The sequence below is a fragment of the Hylobates moloch genome, unplaced genomic scaffold, assembly GCF_009828535.3.
Source record: "Hylobates moloch isolate HMO894 unplaced genomic scaffold, HMol_V3 SCAFFOLD_3, whole genome shotgun sequence".
NCBI lineage: Eukaryota > Metazoa > Chordata > Mammalia > Primates > Hylobatidae > Hylobates > Hylobates moloch.
Window position 1 is genome coordinate 90649194 of NW_026652278.1, and position 19742 is coordinate 90668935.

General features: G+C 41.0%; 1 protein-coding gene across 3 annotated transcripts in view; it reads left to right on the forward strand.

Moving 5' to 3' along the window:
- CUL2 (cullin 2) overlaps positions 1–19742 on the forward strand; it is an 88734-nt gene that overhangs the window by 43587 nt on the left and 25405 nt on the right. For all 3 annotated transcript variants that reach the window (XM_032143608.2, XM_032143617.2, XM_058436543.1), the window contains exons 7-9: positions 11370–11466; positions 11564–11674; positions 17472–17634. In XM_032143608.2, the coding sequence (XP_031999499.1) occupies positions 11370–11466; positions 11564–11674; positions 17472–17634 (371 nt within the window). The remainder of the gene's footprint in view (positions 1–11369; positions 11467–11563; positions 11675–17471; positions 17635–19742) is intronic.

A 19742-nucleotide genomic window follows, 5' to 3' on the forward strand; every position in this document is an offset into this window, starting at 1 on the left:
GCAATAGTGAAGCAGTAGGGTGTAACCCGTTGTTTTTCTTCCTCTTTTCTTTACAAAACTGTGAACTAAAAAGAACACTCCCAACAAAACTTCTAAGTTCTAATATAATTTCTCCTGCTAAAATATACTAACTTTTCTTTTGACTTGGAATTCAAGTATTTAAAAGTATAATGACAATACTGTTAACACTTTCTAAATGTACTTTTATGAAATATCTTTTTTAATATAATTTTGTCCCAACCTAGTGAATTTTTCTTGTGTGATTGTTAGTTTGCTAAAAATCAATATGATAAAAAAATGAAAGAAACAATGTAAGAAAAATAATACAACTAAAGCATATTAATTCTGGAAAAGATAGATTATCTGGTCTGCTTGTGTTATTTTTGTTGTTATAATCGGCTTCCATTAAAGCATTGTTTCACACGCTTTACTAAGATCTCACTTATTCTTCATGACAGCTCTCTTAGGTAGAGTTTTGCATGTTAAAGTTAAGGAAACTAAGGCATATTAATAATAGAATTAAACATGGGAACTACATACCAAGCATTGTGCTAAAAATTTTACATGCATCTTCCCATTTAATCCTCACAAAGGCTAATACTATTAGTGTCACCATTTTACATGCATGACATCCTTGACATGCAAAAGTCAATGGTGGTGATCTAACTCAGATCATTTGACTCCAGCCTCCATCTAATAATAATTCTAGGGATTCACATCTGGGCTAATCTAACTCTGAATTCGTTATGCCTGTCCTTTTTTCCTTTTTTTTTTTTTTTTTTTTTTTGAGACAGGAGTCCCGCTCTGTCTCCTAGGCTGTAGTGCAGTGGCATGATTTCGGCTCACTGCAGCCTCCGCCTCCCGGGTTCAAGCAATTCTCTTGCCTCAGCCTCCCAAGTAGCTGGGCACCACCACGCCCTGCTAATTTTTGTATTTTTAGTAGAGACCGGTTTTCACCATGTTGGCCAGGTTGGTCTCGAACTCCTACCTCAAGTGATCTGCCTTTCTCAGCCTCGAAAAGCGTGGGGATTACACGAGTGAGCCACTGTGCCCGGTCTTTATGCCTGTATTTTTTTTTTTTTTTTTGAGACAGAGTCTTGCTCTGTCGCCCAGGTTGGAGTGCAATTGCACGATCTTAGCTCATTGCAACTTCTGCCTCCTGGGTTCAAGCGATTCTTCTGCCTCAGCCTCCCGAGTAGCTGGGATTACAGGCGTGCATCACCATGCCTGGCTAATTTTTTATTTTTAGTAGAGACGGGGTTTTACCATGTTGGCTAGGCTGATCTGGAACTCCTGACCTTGTGATCCGCCCACTTGGGTCTCCCAAAGTGCTGAGATTACAGGCGTGAGCCACCACACCCGGCCTATGCACAGAATATTTCTTCCACTCCTGGCTCCCATACCTTTAACTCAGTGGGGAATACATTTTAGTTTTATCATTATAAAACCATTTATTTGGTCTTAAGGAAACAGCAAGTTTTATTTACAGGTAAATAAATTGGGCTGGGCGCGGTGGCTCACGCTTGTAATCCCAGCACTTTGGGAGGCCGAGGCAGGCGGATCACGAGGTCAGGAGATCGAGACCACGGTGAAACCCCGTCTCTACTAAAAATATAAAAAAATTAGCCCAGCGTGGTGGCAGGCGCCTGTAGTCCCAGCTACTCAGAGAGGCTGAGGCAGGAGAATGGCGTGAACCCGGGAGGCGGAGCTTGCAGTGAGCTGAGATCGTGCCACTGCACACCAGCGTGGGAGACAGAGCGAGACTCCGTCTCAAAAAAAAATAATAATAATAAAATAAATAAATAAATAAATTGAATTTCAACAAAGAGAAATGAGTTGAAAACTTGAATATAGCTAATGAAATGGACTTCATGCTTTTAGCCTTCCAGTTGGGGACTTTCCACTGCGTTGCTTTAACTCTACGCATTGTCGTTTGAGCTAATATGGTCAGATACCATCACTTCCATTACCATGGCTGAGAAGCTGTGGTACATACAAACTCTCCATGTGTATTTTATCTAATCCTTTTAAGAGGATATGATGGTGAATGTTATCATAAACTCATTTTAAAAGTGAGGAAAATGAGACATGAGAGAGTAAGCAAGTGTGTCATGTAAGTAGAACAGGAATTAAAGAACTGGAATTAAAACTTAAGTCATTTTGGTCCCTAAGTCCGTAGTCTTAACCCATATATTCACACATTTTTAGAAATAGTTTGTTCAAGTTGCATCTTATTGCCATTTCTACTAAAGGAGAAGCATTTTATTGTGCATACCTACAACTTACTTTGTTGTAGAAGGTGCTTACCAGACTTTACAGAATAAATTCTTTTCAGGTCTAGCAGAGCTTATCACAGATTTGATTTCCTGTCAATTTATTGACACTTTCCTTTTCCCATATTCATCCCTGGGTTCCTAGATACTTTCTATAAGTCTCTAAAGAACATTTCTGGCCGGGCGCAATGGCTCGCATCTGTAATACCAGCACTTTGGGAGGCTGAGGCAGGCAGATCACTGGAGGTCAGGAGTTCGAGACCAGCCTGGACAACATGATGAAACCCCGTCTCTACTAAAAATACAAAAATTAGCCAGGCGTGGTGGCGGGTGCCTGTAATGCCAGCTACTTAGGAGGTTGAGGCAGGAGAATCACTTGAACCCATTGCAGTGAGCCGAGACTGCGCCATTGCACTCCAGCCTGGGCAACAAGAGTGAAACTCCGTCGCAAAAAAAAACAAACAAAACATTACTCTGTGCTAATGGTTTCTCAAATGTGGCAAATGAAAATCAAGATTACACTGGGAAAGTTTAGTAAAAACAATTTTCCTTCTACAAAAAAATTATAAAGTAATATATGCTAATTGTAAAAAAGGAATTGAAATGTACAGAAGGTTAAAGAGAAAAGTAAGAAACCTTTCCGGGCAATGTTAAGAGGACCATAGAGACTTTAGCCCCAACACAGAGAACCTTCAGCAGTCCCCAATTTTCTTGTTGTGTTGAAAAAAAAAAGTGGGGGGAGGGCTTGGTGCAATTGCTAACACCTGTAATCCCAGCACACTGGGAGGCCAAGGCAGGCAGATCACCTGAAGTCAGCCTGGCCAACATGGTGAAACCCCATCTGTACCAAATATACCAAAAAATTAGCTGGGCATGATGGCACGCACCTGTAGTTCCAGCTACTTGGGAGGCTAAGGCAGGAGGATTGCTTGAACCCAGGAGGCGGAGGCTGCAGTGAGCTGACATCGTGCCACTGCACTCCAGCCTCAAAGACAGAGTGACAGAGCAAGATTTCGTCTCGGGGAAAAAAAAAGTTCTGGTTTCTCCTGGTACCTTGGTTCTGCTATTTAAAGGAAACCACTAAGGATTTACAATTTTTTTTTTTTTTTTTTTTTTGAGACGGAGTCTCGCTCTGTCGCCCAGGCTGGAGTGCAGTGGTGCAATCTCGGCTCACTGCAAGCTCCGCCTCCTGGGTTCATGCCATTCTCCTGCCTCAGCCTCTCCGAGTAGCTGGGACTACAGGCGCCTACCACCACGCCTGGCTAATTTTTTGTATTTTTAGTAGAGATGGGGTTTCACCGTGGTCTCGATCTCCTGACCTCATGATCCGCCCCCCCAGCCTCCCAAAGTGCTGGGATTACAAGCGTGAGCCACCGCGCCCGGCCTTACAATATGTTCTAATAAAAATTTTCTATGCATTTACAATTGTGTATGTGTATACACTAGTACATATACATTTATATGGATATGCATATCTGTATGCACATTTACATGTAGTATTACACATGTTCATATGTGCATACATTTGGGGAGCATTTTGAATGTAGATATCTGGCTCCCCCCATAGCTACTGACGCATACTCCAGGGAGAGTAAGAACTTACATTGTTACAGACCTCCCCAGATGTTTTTTATGCATCCAGTTCAGACCAGCATTTGTGAGGTACTGGTCTGCAATAAATAGTTATCTCTCCACATATTTCATAAAGCTTTTCTTGGAGTGTTTCCTTTTTTCCCCTGGATGTATTAGAAAAGTAGGTAGAATACTTAAAAATATATTCTTTTTAAAAGTTTAAACAAGAAGAGATTAGTGGTTGGTATAAGACTATAAAGTGGAAGTATGGGGAGCTTCCTTAATGGTGGTAGAACAATTCTGTGTCTTGAATATGGTGGTGGTGAGATGAATCTGGACATGTGATAGCATTACGTAGTATCATACAAACATAAACACAAATGATTGTGTGTAAAAACTGGCAAAATTTGAATAAGGTCTATAGATTGCACCCATGTCAGTTTCCTGGTTTTAATACTGGACCATAGTTATGTAAGATACTACCATTGGAGAAAGCCAGGTGAAGGGTACACCAGATCTCTCTGTATTATTTTTCTAACTTCTCTTGAGTCTATAATTATTTCAAAATAAAATAACTTGTTTTCAGTTTAAACAGTGTACAAAATATGAATGTTCCTTTTTTATTTTCTTCCTTTTGCCGTAGACTTCCTTTCCCCTCCTCGTAACTTTTGAAAACTAGTTGTACCTTTATGTTTATTTAAGTGCAGTGGCTTTCATCTCTTTTGGGGGGATCTTTGCGTTCCTTTAGGGACATGATGAAAGCTGTGGAGCCTCCCGACATAAAAATGCTTGGTATGCATATGCACACAAAATTTTTACATAATTTTAAGAAGGTTTATGGATTCCCAAGGCCAGAATTGCTGTTTTTGCATTTACTTAGTGGGTTTCTCTGTCCCCAGTCAATCAGGGAATTGTTTAGCAAATTTTAAACGGAAATAAGTCTCTACAGTTAATATTTGATGAATCAGTAAAAGTTTGTATGTGTTCTGAAGTAGTAACTCAAGAGCAAGACAGTCATGACATACACACCTTCTCTCTTTCTTACAAGAGTGGTTCTGTTTCAGAACTCTTTTCTGTTCTCTTTATCAATTTGTTTATCCTCTGCCAATGCCTCACTGTGTTTATTATTGTAAGGCTTGATATCTGGCAAAATAAGTTTGCCCTCCAGAAACCAGAAGTGTTCTTGCTGTTGTTTGGCCCTTTGCTCTTTCATGTAAGTGTTATAGACCCCTTTCCTACAACAAAATTTTCTGTGGAGACAAGCATAGTGGCTCATGCTTGTAATGCCAGCACTCTTGGAGGCTGAGGAAGGAGGATTGCTTGAGGCCAGGAGTTTGAGACCAGCCTGGACAACATGGCAAGACCTCGTCTCTACAAAAATAAAAATAAAATTAGCTGGGTGTGGTGGTGTGTGCCTGTAGTCCCAGCTACATGGGAGGCTGAGGTGAGAGGATTGCTTGCGCCTCGAGGTTGAGGCTACAGTAAGCCATGTTTGTGCCATTGCATTCCAGCCTGGAAGGCAGAGACCCTGTCTCAAAAGAAAAAAAAAAATTCTGTGGGATTGATATTGAATTGAATCTATAAGTTAGTTTGAAGAGAGTTTCCATCTTCACAGTATTAAGTCTTCTTATCTATGAACATAGCATCTTTTTCTGTTTATTATGCCTTCTTTAGTATCTTCTAGTTAATTTTTGTAGTTTTCTATAAAGGGTTTGTGTGCTTTTTGTCAGATTTATTTCAGGATACTTCATATTCACTCACTGATACTACAAAAAAAGTGTTCTTTTTTTTTTTTTTTTTTTTGAGATGGAGTCTCGCCCTGTCACCCAGGTTGAAGTGCAGTGGCACGATCATGGCTCACTGCAACCTCTGCCTCCCAGGTTCAAGCAATTCTCCTGCCTCAGCCTTCCTAGTAGCTGGGATTACATGCGTGCACCACCACACCCGGCTAATTATTTTTGTATTTTTAGTAGAGACGGGGTTTCACCATGTTGGTCAAGTTGATCTCGAACTCCTGACCTCATGATCCACCTGCCTTGGCCTCCCAAAGTGCTGGGATTACAGGCATGAGCCACCACGTCCAGCCGCAAAAAGTGTGTTGTATAGAATTACCCATTATATTTGTTTTCTGCTAGTGTAAAGAAATGCAATTGACTATTGTCTATAAATCTTATATTTAGCTACCTTGTTAAATTTTATTATTTCTTTTTTTTCCCCCTGAAATGGAGTCTTGCTCTGTCACCCGGGCTGGAGTTCAGTGGCGCAATGTTGGCTCATTGCAACCTCTGCCTCCTGAGTTCATGTGATTCTCCTGCCTCAGCCTCCCAAGTAGCAGGGATTACAGGTGCCTGCCACCACGCCCTGCTAATTTTTGTATTTTTAGTAAAGATGGGGTTTCACCGTGTTGTCCAGGCTGGTCTCTAACTCCTGACCTCAGGTGATCTGCCCACCTCAGCCTCCCAAAGTGCTGGGATTACAGGCATGAGGCACCGCGCCTGGCCATATTTTATTATTTCTAATAATTTGTGCTTATTTTTGGATTTTCTATGTAAGATATCATAAGCTGAAAGTTTTGTTTCCTCCTCTAGTGTGTGTGTGTGTGTGTGCGCGCGCGCACGCGCATGCAGGCATGCACGCGTGACTGTATGTTTGTTATCCTTAGCTTTACTGCATTGGCTGGGACCTCCAAAGACAAGTGATGGATTATGAGCATCTTTTTCTCATTTCTGACGTTAAAGTTTACATGCATAACATTTCCTCGTTTAAGATGATGGTTCCTCATGATCAGAATAATGAGATTAGCCGGAATTAGTGTTGAATTTGATATAAATAACGTTTCTCCTCCTATTGAGTGGAACAATCGTATGGTAGTTTTTTTGTTTTCTGTTTTCTATTACTCTGTTAATGTGATAAGTTACTTTTATGGGTTTTTTTTGGGTTTTGTTTTTTTGTTTGTTTGTTTGTTTGTTTTGAGACAATCTCGCTCTGTTGTCCAGGCTCTGGAGTACAGTGGCACGATCTTGGCTCACTCCAACCTCTGCTTCCCCGGTTCAGGTGATTCGCCTTCCTCAGCCTCCCGAGTAGCTGGGATTACCGGTGCCTGCCACCACGCCTGGCTAATTTTTGTATTTTTTAGTAGAGACGTGGTTTCACCGTGTTGACCAGGCTGGTCTTGAACTCCTGACCTCAGGTGATCTGCTCCCTTCGGCCTCCCAAAATGCTGGGATTACAGGCGTAAGCCACTGTGCCTAGCCTGTTTATGGATTTTCTAATATTAAACTATTCTTGTATAACTAGGATAAAGGCTAGGTTGATCCTTGTCTGTTACAGTTTTTACAGACTATTGCATTTGATTTGCTGATGCTTTATTTGGAATTTTGCATCTATACCCATGAGTGGAACCAGCCTGTGATTTTTCTGTCTTATAATGTCTTTGTCTGGGTTTGGCATCCAGCTTATCCTTGTAGAATGAATTATTGGGTATTCCCCTCTTTTTCTTTTGTATAGAAAAGTTTGTATACAGTTGGGATTATCAGCTTCTTAAATGTTTAGTAAAACTGAAAAACCACCTGTGCCTGAGGTTTCTTTGTAAGATGATTTGTTTGTATAAGATTTTTAACAATGCCCCAGTTATTTCAGATCTTAAGACTAGTCAAACTTGTGTTTCCTCTTAAATCAGTTTTGAATTTTTTTTTGGAAAACATTGGGGAAGTAGTTGTGTAACAGTATTCTCTTTAAAAAAAACTTTATTTGAAGTAATTTTAGGTTCATAGAAGAGTTAGAAAGCTGTTCTGTGTAACCTGCAGCCAGATTCCCCAATGTTACAACTGATAGTATATTTATAAAAACGGGTATAACATTATTAACTAAACTACAGTTTATTTGCATTTGCTTTTGCACTGATGTTCTCGTTCAATCCAGGTCACAATCACATTTAGCTGTCATGTCTCTATTCTGTGGAGCCCTTCCCTTTCATATATGACTGTAAAAATTTTAAAGAGTAGTGGTCAGGTATTTATAGAATGTCCCTCAATTTTGATTTTTCTGATGTTTTCTCATGATTAGACTGAGACTATGGGTTTTTGGAAAAATACCAGAAGGTAATATACCCTTCTTATCAGATTATATCAAGGAATAGATGGTGTCAACATGACTTCTCATTGGTGATAACTTTGATCATGATCATTTGGTGAATACATAGTTTTCATTTTCACCTAGAATAATGTCTTCCTTTCATTCATAATATTGCTTATTCACATTTTCTTTTTTTGATCACTTTTATTAGAGGTGTATATATTTTGTTGGGTTTTATTCCCCCTAAAGAACTAACTTCGGCTTTATTTTTTGTATTTGTTTATTTATTTTGAGATGGAGTTTCACTCTTGTCGCCCAGGCTGGAGTGCAGTGGCATGATCTCAGCTCACTGCAGTCTCCACCTCCCGGGTTCAAGCAGTTCTCCTGCCTCAGCCTCCCGAGTAGCTGGGATTATAGGTGCCCACCACCACGCCCAGCTAACTTTTGTATTTTTAGTAGAGATGGGGTTTCAGCATGTTGGCCAGGCTGGTCTCGAACTCCTGACCTCAAGTGATCTGCCCGCTTTGGCCTCCCAAAGTGCTGGGATTACAGGCGTGAGCCACCGTCCTCGTCCCTAACTTTGGTTTTAAATGATCTTCTCTAGTATGTTGTTTTCTCTTTCATTATTCCACTCTTATTTTTTTCTTTCCTTCTTCTGGGAGACAAGTGTTTTTAGATTAGACTGACATAGGTGCAGAACCCTTGGAGAGGGGGAGATTTCGAAATTTTTTTTTTTTTTCGAGATGGAGTCTCACTCTGTCGCCCAGGCTGGAGTGCAGTGGCGCGATTTGGCTCACTGCAAGCTCCACCTCCTAAGTTCACGCCATTCTCCTGCCTCAGCCTCCCGAGTAGCTGGGACTACAGGTGCACGCCACCACACCTGGCTAATTTTTTTTTTTTTTTAAGTAGAGACGGGGTTTCACTGTGTTAGCCAGGATGGTCTCGATCTCCTGACCTCGTGATCCACCCGCCTCGGCCTCCCAAAGTGCTGAGATTACAGGCGTGAGCCACCGCGCCTGGCCCAGAAATCTTTAACCAAATTATTTTTTATTGTAATCTAATGTGTTCACTCACAGAACTGAGGAACTATCATAGAGAATTAAGCAAATATGGAGGTTGAGGTAGGGTTTCTGATGTGAGCCACATCTTTCTTTTACAGTGAATAGAATTCCTGATATTTAAAGTTGTTTTCTAGGTGGGAATGTCAGTTAAAGAAAATAAAGAAATTAGTAATTTAGTCAGCATATTATAGAGATGCTTGTTAGAGCTATCTATCATTTTGTTCTTCTTTATCACCTGGAAAATTTTATCAAGATATGCTTCTTCTCACCTACTGTTTAGTTACCCAATGGTAGAGTTCATATAGGAAAAGCAAAATAACTGCTTGTTTCTTTCCTTTTTAATAACACAGTTTTTTGTTTTTGTTTTTTGTTTTGAGACAGTCTCACTCTGCTGCCCAGGCTAGAATGCAGTGGCACGATCTTGGCTCACTGTAACTTCCTCCTCCCAGGTTCAAGCAATTCTCCTGCCTCAGCCTCCTGAGCAGCTGGGATTATAGACATGCGCCACCATGCCCAGCTGATTTTTGTATTTTTAGTAGAGACTGGATTTCACTATGTTGGCCAGGCTGGCTCTAACTCCCAACCTCAGATGACCTGCCCACCTCAGCCTCACAAAGTGCTGGGATTACCAGCATGAGCCACTGCGCCTGGCCAATAACCCAGTTTTTGAGATAATGAGTTGGTTTGCTGTCATCCTCAGGTGACCAGTTAGCTTTTTAAACTTTACCAGGATGAACTCAGACTTAAACTAGAGAGGCCTACCTCACTTTATTGAACTCTTCTCCTAGTGGCGTATATTAGGTTCCTTCCAGTTTTTCCACTAACACCACTCTTGTTTCTGTTGTGCACATATGCACATATTTGCTTGGGGTCATAGGGTGTGTACACTTAGAGTTTTGCCAGTATGTCCTCCACAGTGTCTGTTCTTCCACCACAAGCAGAACATGAGAAAATAGGTAACAGTTCAGATCAGTATTTCACCAGATTGAATGTGGGCTTATGTGAGGTCACGCATGTGACCCAAGCCAAGGAAATGAGCTCACATATGTGACCTTATTATATGAACTAATCAGTGATATCAAGATATCAAGATTCTCTATGACTGACAGAATTACTGTAGCCATATTAATTCATGTCAAAAAAATGTTTCTCAGAATATCCAAATAATTAAAGGAAGAATCAAAGAGGACTAGAGGGGTTCAGAGGCAGGGAAGGACTATCTAGTATGTAAAGGTGATTGCCTGGATGCTTTTCCTTGATGCTTTTCTTAAATGATGGAAAATTCTTACATCCTATATAAAGAGCAAGAAGCTCTTACTAAGGAATGATGATAATAAGTTTTCTGTTGCTCTCTTTGTGACATTATTAATGCAAAGAAGAAATTATTTTAAAGTAGGTTGGAAGGGTGTGTAGTGAGGTAAACCATAATGGTTTGATTTGAGCATTGGTACTAGAGTCAAAAAAAAATCCCAATTTAGAGCTAGATTATTTTACTGTGGCTTTAAGCAAACTTTTTTTCTATTTTATTTTTATTTTTATTTTTTAATTTTTGAGACAGGGTCTTGCTCTGTCACCCAGGCTGAAGTGCAGTGGTGCAATCATGGCTCACTGTGGCCTCGACTCTTCCTGGGCTCAAACGATCCTCCCACCTCAGCCTCCAGAGTAGCTGGGACCACAGGCATGTGCCACCATGCACAGCTAAGTTTTTTTTGTATGGGGTCTCGCTGTGTTGCCCAGGCTAGTCTCAAACTCAGGACTCAAGGGATCATCCCACCTCAGCCTCCAGAGTAGCTGGGACCACAGGTGCGTGCCACCATGCATGGCTAATTTTTTTTTCAGATGAGGTCTCGCTGTATTGCCCAGGCAGCTGACAAATTCAGGACTCAAGGGATCCTCCCACCTTGGCCTCCCAAAGTATTGGGATTACAGGCGCGAGCCACGGTGCCTGATTCTATTTCATATTCCTTTTATTAGAAAAGCTAACATTTCACCTACATGTCTTAATATGATTAAGACTTTGTAGTTTGTAGTGAGTGAAAATCAAGCATTCTTAACCACCAGTATTAAAGTTTTGAATTGATGGGCTGGTATCTACTTTGTTAAAATTAAAGAAGTGTTATCTTAGTACTGACATCGTATCTTGAACTTTACGATCAGTTTTCTTTTTATTTCTTGAAATGACATCTAACGTATACATTAACTATCATGAATATTAACTCAGCTGTGATGTAAAAAAAAATCATTGTTAAGATTCATGCATGTACCTTTTTATAGTTCTTTACACTTTGATTAGACCAATGGAATAAGGAGCCATATTTTGGCATACTTTGGTATATTTCCATAGATAATTTGTATTCTCAAGAATATTTTGTGTTATACCTTGTTTTAGTGATCGTGGTGGAGAAGACCCAAACCAGAAAGTAATCCATGGGGTTATTAACTCCTTTGTTCATGTTGAACAGTATAAGAAAAAATTCCCCTTAAAGGTAAACAGCCTCCTTTAAAAACATAAATAATCAGACTGTTAATTTCTTAAACGGCTTGTTCTAATTTCTTCTAATATGATGTAATTGATTTATTCAGTTTTATCAGGAAATCTTTGAGTCTCCCTTTCTGACTGAAACAGGAGAGTATTACAAACAAGAAGCTTCAAATTTATTACAAGAATCAAACTGCTCACAGTATATGGAAAAGGTAAGAAATAAAACATATTTAATACATTTATCTATTTTGTATCTGGCCTGGTTTTATTTAACATCGTTCTTAGTTTTTTTTTTTGGTGGAAAAATATTCTGTTTATTTAATCATTAACTCTGAGTTACAGTTATTATACAATATCGATTGATAAGTCATTGCTCTTGTAACATTCTTGTAACATTTTCGTGAGAAAACAGTACCCTTCCAGTTTTCATCATAATTGATGCTTTTTGATAAATCCTGACTGCTTGATTTACTTGTCCTTGAAATTAATATATATGAATATTCTTGGCAGAATAATCAGTTTATACTGGATTTCATGCTTAGTGGTTTGTTTAGAGAATAGGATAAGTGCAGAAGCTCTGTGTTGAGGTTTTTTTCTTCCTTTAAAATGAGAGGAAAAATATGAGGAAAATATAGTAATTCTAGACGTTTGGATAAGTCACTGTTTTGGTCTGTTAAGTTCTTGAAAGGCTGAGAGACAACCCCCACATGAGGTGTTTTTTTGTTTTTGTTTTTTTTTTTTTTGGGACATGTGGTCTTGCTCTGGTGCCCAGACTAGAGTGCAGTGGCTTGATCATGGCTCCCAGGCTCAAGTGGTCCTCCTGTCTCAGCCTACCAAGTAGCTGGGCTACAGGCACGCACCACCACGCCCAGCAACTTTTAAAATTTGTCGTAGAGATGGGGTCTCGCTGTGTTGCCCAGGCTGGTCTCAGAACTCCTCAACTTGAGCAGTCCTCCTGCCTCAGCCTCCCAAAGTGCTGGGATTTTAGATGTGAGCCATTGCACCCAGCCAAGAAATTTTAATTGATCACTAAACCAGTACATATTGGTTATCATATGTTAAATCCCATGTTTATTTTCTCAGTAGTAGAAGAAAAAAGTGGTCATGCAAATTAAATCACCATGTGTAAGATATATTAGAACTTCTAGCCAGGTTTTTTAATCTGCAGTGTTGGATTTCAAGCATTTTATTTTGGGATGGTTTGTGTTAGTTTATGTAGCCAAGAAAGGTCAAGTAGTTTAAGTGGATGAGCTGTCATCCTACATCCATAGGCCACAAGTCACAAAGCATCCGTGCTTACCGATACACTGTTGTGTCATCCACAAAGCCCAGATCTAGAGGTCTTAGCTGTTTATCTTCCTGCTTTTGTTACTAACTAGCTCTGTCCCCTGAGCAAATTACCTGGAACTTTTCCCCCATCAATTAAGTTCAGGTTACACTAGATCAGTGGTTCTAAGCTCTTAGCCTTTATTGCACCTTAGACTCTTGTTGAAGCCTCTAGATCCAGCCCTAAGAATCTCACACACAGATTATCTGTGATATATACACTTTGCTCTATCTGGCTGTCAAAAAGATGCCACTGGCAAGTGGTGGCAATAGCCCAGATGTCTGTCAGAAGTTGAAAGGATAAGCAGAATGTGATACATACGTGCATTGGAATATTATTCATCGTGTGTAGCGAAAAACTCTCTCAAACCATGTTTTTCCTCTACTCTCACACCATAGCAACAATCATCAGCACAGAAGGCTTCGGTAAACAAAGGTGTGGCTCTCTTCTCCCACACACCAAGCAGCGGACACCAGCCAGGTGTCCTCCAGTTCAACTCTAACACCATCTACTTGAGATAGTGGCCAATCCCACAGATTGGGGGCTGAGTCTTTAAGACTGCCCTGCACACCCCCAGACACCAGTCACAAGTCTGGGCCTCCAGACTACTGACCGACTGGCTTTCAAGTTGAAGTCCTACAGTACGCTGTTTGGGTTCCATTAATTTGCTAGAGCAGCTCACAGAACTTAGGGTAACACTTAATGTTTACTAGTTCATTAAGAAGGATATTTTAGAGGATACAAATAAACAGCCACTTGAGGAGATACATAAGGGAAGGTCTGAAATCACCATGAGTGCAGGAGCATCTATCCCTGTGGAACCCAGTCTTCTTGGATGTTTGTGGAATCTTCATGATGTCTGTAGTCTTTCCCCCAGCGTATAGGGTGGGGCTTTCTCTGGGTGGGTCTTATGACCCACAGTCAGAAAGGTAGGGCAAGATTAGAGTCCTGCCTTGAGGCAGGTGAAAGGAGAGTAGGAGAGAAATTCTGTTTCCCGAGACCTAACACACTCAACATTATAACTAAAGACTGTAACTAGGGCTAAAGGAGTTATGAACCAGGAACCACAGATGAAAACCAATGTACAGGGCCGGGCGTGGTGGCTCATGCCTGTAATCCCAGCACTTTGGGAGGCCGAGGCAGGCGGATCACGAGGTCAGGAGATCGAGACCATCCTGGCTAACACGGTGAAACCCCGTCTCTACTAAAAATACAAAAAATTAGCTGGGCGTAGTGGCGGGCGCCTGTAGTCCCAGCTACTCGGGAGACTGAGGCAGGAGAATGGCGTGAACCTGGGAGGCAGAGCTTGCAGTGAGCCGAGATTGCGCCACTGCACTCCAGCCTGGGCGACAGAGCCAGACTCCGTCTCAAAAAAAAAAAAAGAAAAAACCAATATACATATATATCACAACACCACACAGTCTTTAAAAAGGATTGAAGTTATACATGATACAACATGGATGAACCATGAAAATGTTATGCTAAGTGGAAAAAGGCAGACACAAAAGGACAAATATTCTTGGTTCAATTTATAGGAAATATCTAGAACAGACAAATTCAAAAGGACAGAAGGTAGATTAGAGGTTATCAGGGGAGGAGGATGTGGGGATTTGTTACTTAATGGTTATAAAGTTTCTGATGGGGTAATGAAAAATATTTGGAAGTAGACAATGAGGGTGGTTACAGAACATAGTGAGCATTATTTAATGCCACTGAATTGCCCACATAAAAATGGCTAATGTAAATTTTATTATCTATGTTTTTACCACAATTTAAAAACATTGATAATGTAATATACCAAAACCACTGAATTGCACACTTTAAATGGTTGAATTATATAATATGTAAATTACATCTCAAGGTGTTAAAAGGGAAGGAGGGGCATTGGAATAAATTATGTTTGGAAAACAGTGTTTATTAGAAAAGCTTATTTCAGGCTGGGCACGGTGGCTCAGACCTATAATCGCAGCACTTTGGGAGGCTGAGGCGGGCAGATTACACAAGTCCAGGAGTTCAAGACAAGCCTGGGCAACATGGCAAAACCCCATCTCTACAAAAAATTAAAAAACTAGCCACACATGGTGGCGTGGTCGTCTGGTCCTAGCTCTTGGGAGGCTGAGGTGGGAAGATCACTTGAGCCCGGGAGGCGGAAGTTGCAGTGAGCCGAGATTGCACCACTGCCCTCTTGCCTGGGTGAGAGACCGAGATCCTGTTTGACAAAAAAAGAAAGAAAAAGAAAAGCTCATTTCAGGAAATAATGTTGGACCATATTAGCTTCAAGGGCAAAATCCTGGGCTTTGCTCTCCATTTCGTTAATTGGGGAATGAGTCAGTACAGCCTTCCTGCCTCCCTTGCTGGGTTCCTCCTCTGGCTTTGGCCTTTCTTTCCCCCAGGGGTTTTACAGCTGTTTGAAGCCCTGCAATGGGGCAGTCCAACCTTGTCTATGTTTCTCTTGATATGCGCCTCTCTCTCCCAAGTTATCATTGTTTTATTATTTCCTTCTTTCATCCTCCTTCATCTCTTTGAGACCCACTGTAATTCCTGTTGCATTAAGTTAATTTGGCAAGCAGATTAAAGTCACTATAGTATGCTCTGAATGACTAATAGGCTTAATCCTTTTTATTTGTTATAAAAATAGCCCTTAAAGGATTTATTGTTAATCAAAGTGCCTTTCTTAGCTGATATAATATGTGGTGAATACTTTTGTCCTCCAGACGAGGGGTCCCCGACCCCCAGGCTGAGGACCAGTACTGACCTGTGGCCTGTTAGGAACTGGGGAGGACCAGTACTGACCTGTGTCCTGTTAGGAATCAGGCCGCATAGCAGGGAGTGAGCAGCCACTGTGTGAGCATTACCTACCCCCTGAGCTCCGCCTCCTGTCACATCAGCAGCAGCATTAGATTCTCATAGATTCTCACAGAGCGCAAACCCCATCGTGAACTCTGCATGCGAGGGGTCTAGGATGTGCGCTCTTTAGAAGAATCTAATGCCTGAGGATCTGAGGTGGAATACTTCATCTGGAAGCCACCTGACCCCACCAATGCTGCCTGCACTCCGTCTGTGGAAAAAATGTCTTCCACAAAACCAGACCCTGGTGCCTAAAAGGTTAGGGACTGCTGCTCTAGACCCCTTCTTGCCCAACCTGAGTCTATGACTTTGCCCTGAACTCCTGGCTTCAAAGGGTCACACAATAGGAAAGACAGGACTGTGGGAACCTACTGTCTAGAGCCTCATTTTTATTGAAAATTTCTGATCCGCTGCCCAGGCCAACTCAGCAGCATTCTCCAAAGTGCCAGGTGTATGTAGTTCCCCGGGAACACTTAATTTCAGAAACTCTAATTACACAGCTTCATGTTCCAGAGTGTTTCCAAGCCGGTGCATTTGTCTGTGTATATGTTGTTGTTTTGTCTTGAGATATAAATTAGTCAAATTCTTTGGTTATTTTCCTTATGGGCTAGTTCTTGTTAATATTAACCAGTGTTATTTGTAGCTCAGCGCTTTATGTAGGATAAACTTTAATAAAAGTCTTGATTGACATACTTGACTATGACTAAATGTATATTTACTTTCAAATTTTTTATTTTTTATTTTTATTTATTGTTTGAGACAGAGCCTCACTCTTATTGCCTAGGCTAGACTGCAGTGGCGTGATGTCGGCTCACTGCAACCTCCTCCTCCCGGGTTCAAGCGGTTCTCCTGCCTCAGCCTCCCAAGTAGCTGGTGATACAGGCACCTGCCACCACGCCTGGTTAATTTTTTGTATTTTTGTAGAAATGGGGTTTCACCATGTTGGCCAGGCTGGTCTCAAACTCCTGACCTCATGTGATCCACCCGTCTGGGCCTCCCAATGTGCTGGGATTGCAGGCCACCTTGCCTGTCCTTACTTTTATCTTTTTGAGACAGCATCTCACTCTGTCACACAGGCTAGAGTGCAGTGGCGCAATCTCGGCTCATTACAACCCCCACCTCCCAGGATGAAGTGATTCTCCTGCCCTGGCCTCCCAAGGAGCTGGGATTACAGGCATGCCCAGCTAATTTTTTTATTTTTAGTAGAGACAGGGTCAGGAGTAGAGGCAGGTCGCCATATTGGCCACGCTGGTCTCAAACTCCTGACCTCAGGTGATCCACCTGCCTTGGCCTCCCAAAGTACTGGGATTACAGCTGTGAGCCGCCATGTCCAGCCCCTACTTTCAAAAATTTTAATGAAATCTTTAATATGGTAGTTAACTATCATGCACATACAGTTCCATTTACAAGAAGAGAAACCAATGTAAAATAATTAGATTCATCTACTTGATCTCAATATAATTTATTTTTTAGTTTGATAGTTATTCATACAGAGATCACCTGTTCTGAATTTAATCATGTATACCTACTTTTCCTGTTACATGTTATGTTGTCCATGTAATAGGATACATGGTGTAGGTAAATGAAGACAAAATGCAGACTATTTAACTTTAGTTCTTGCTTATAAGACTGGTGGAATGTAGATGACAGCTAGTAGCTTAAGTAAAAATTTGAAATGATTTATGGAATGTGGGTTTACGTTGCTTATGTAACCCTTATTACCTTTGCCATGTTTAATTCAGCCATTAAAATTGGGCCGAGTTACTTGCTGATATTACAGATTTTTCCTCATAGTAAAACTTTGTGTTCGTGACTGTAAGAAAATATTTCTGTAGGTTCTAGGTAGATTAAAAGATGAAGAAATTCGATGTCGAAAATACCTACATCCAAGTTCATATACTAAAGTGATTCATGAATGTCAACAACGAATGGTAGCAGACCACTTACAGTTTTTACATGCAGAATGTCATAATATCATTCGACAGGAGAAAAAAAATGGTAAGTGACACCAAACGTGAGTAGAAATTAAATTATAAATCCACCTTTTATATCATCTTCCAGTCACCCTTGATTTAATGCATATTTCAGTAATAGTCTTTAAAATACTTTAAATAATCTTTTACAGATTATTAATACTTTATTTTGAAAGACTATTTTAGGAAAGTGTTTTCAAAGAGTGTTCTAAAATCAGAAGAAAAAGTGGGAAATTGTGTTTATACACTTTTATATATTACAAGAGCTGATTTCCTTAATACATTTAGAATTCCTAATAAACAGGAGGAATAAAGGCAAAGACTATAAAAAGGAAATACAAATATTATGTAATAAATGTAATAATTTATATAATATAAAAAATCAGCTGTATCTGATTTTTTTTTTTTTTTTTCTGAGACAGAGTTTTACTCTGTCGCCCAGGCTGGAGTGCAGTGGCGTGCTCTTGGCTCACTGCAACGTCCGCCTCCCAGATTGAAGTGATTCTCCTGCCTCAGACTCTTGAGTAGCTGGGATTACAGGCACTCATCACCACACCCGCCTAATTTTTTTGTACTTTTAGTAGAGACAGCGTTTCACCATGTTGGTCAGGCTGGTCTCGGACTCCTGACCTCGTGGTCTGCCCGCCTCAGCCTCCCAAAGTGCTGGGATTATAGGCATAAGCCACTGCGCCCGGCCTCTCTGATTTTTTAAAAAACAAAAAACATGCATTACTTTTATAAACAGGAAAGATAATAAATATGTATATTTTATTTAATTAATTTATTTTTTTGAAATGGAGTCTCGCTTTGTCACCCAGGCTGGAGTGCAATGGCACAATCTTGGCTCACTGCAACCCCTGCCTCCCAGGTTCAAGCAATTCTGCCTCAGCCTCCCAAGTAGCTGGGACTGCAGGTGCGTGCCACCACACCCGGCTAATTTTTGTATTTTTAGTAGAGACGGGGGTTTCACCATGTTGGCCTCCTGGTCTTGAGCTCCTGACTTCAGATAATCCGCTTGCCCCGGCCTCCCGAAGTGCTGGGATTACAGGTGTGAGTCACCGCGCCCGGCCATTAATCAGGTTTTTTGTTTTTGTTTTTTGAGACGGAGTCCCGCTCTGCCTCCCAGGCTACAGTGCAGTGGCGCAATCTCTGTTCACTGTAACCTCCGCCTCCTAGGTTCAAGCGATTCTCCTGCCTCAGCCTCTCGAGTAGCTGGGACTACAGGCATCTGCCCCCACACCTGGCTAATTTTTGTATTTGTAGTAGAGACGGGGTTTCACTGTGTTGGCCAGGCTGGTCTCGAACTCCTGAGCTCGTGATCCACCTCCCTCAGCCTCCCAAAGTGCTGGGATTATAGACGCAAGCCACCACCCTTGGCCCCATGTTTTTTAAAGCAACATTGATTTCATAGATCCAGGGCAATGTAGTCAAAACCCAATAATTTTATTTTAATTCCGAAAGTCACTGTCTTGAAGAGTATGATGGAAAGACTTTAATGACCAGCAAGACTTATTGTAAAACCTATAGTAATTAAGACAGTGAGGCATTGGTACAAGGACAGACAGATATCGTAATAAAATAAGAGATCCTAGAAACAGCCCAAGCATATGTGGCCACTTGATATAAGACCAAGGTGGCGCTGCAGAGCAGCAGGTAAAAGATGGTCTTTTCAACACACATTGCTCAGTCAATTGGATATCCATTTCAGAAGAAAATGAAATTTGATCTCTACCTCAAGATACCATGTACAAAATCAATTCACTATAGAGTTTTTTATCTAAATGTACAAGGTAAAAAAATAACACTTCTAGAAGATAATATAGGAGAATATCTTCATAACCTTGAGATAGGGAAAGATATTTTAAATAGGACACAAAAAGCCCTAACCACAAAGGAACGATTGATCCAGTGAACTACGTTAAAATGAAAAACTTTGGATTATTAAAAGGCCGTTAAGAGGGAGGAAGATTGCTTGAGCTCAGGAGTTCAAGACCAGCCTGGGCAACATGACAGCATCCCATCTCTGCAAAAAAATACAAGCATTAGCCAGGCGGGGTGGTGTGCACCCGGGGTCCCATATACTTGGGAGGCTGAGGTGGGAGGATCACTTGAGCCTGGGAGGTGGTGGTTGCA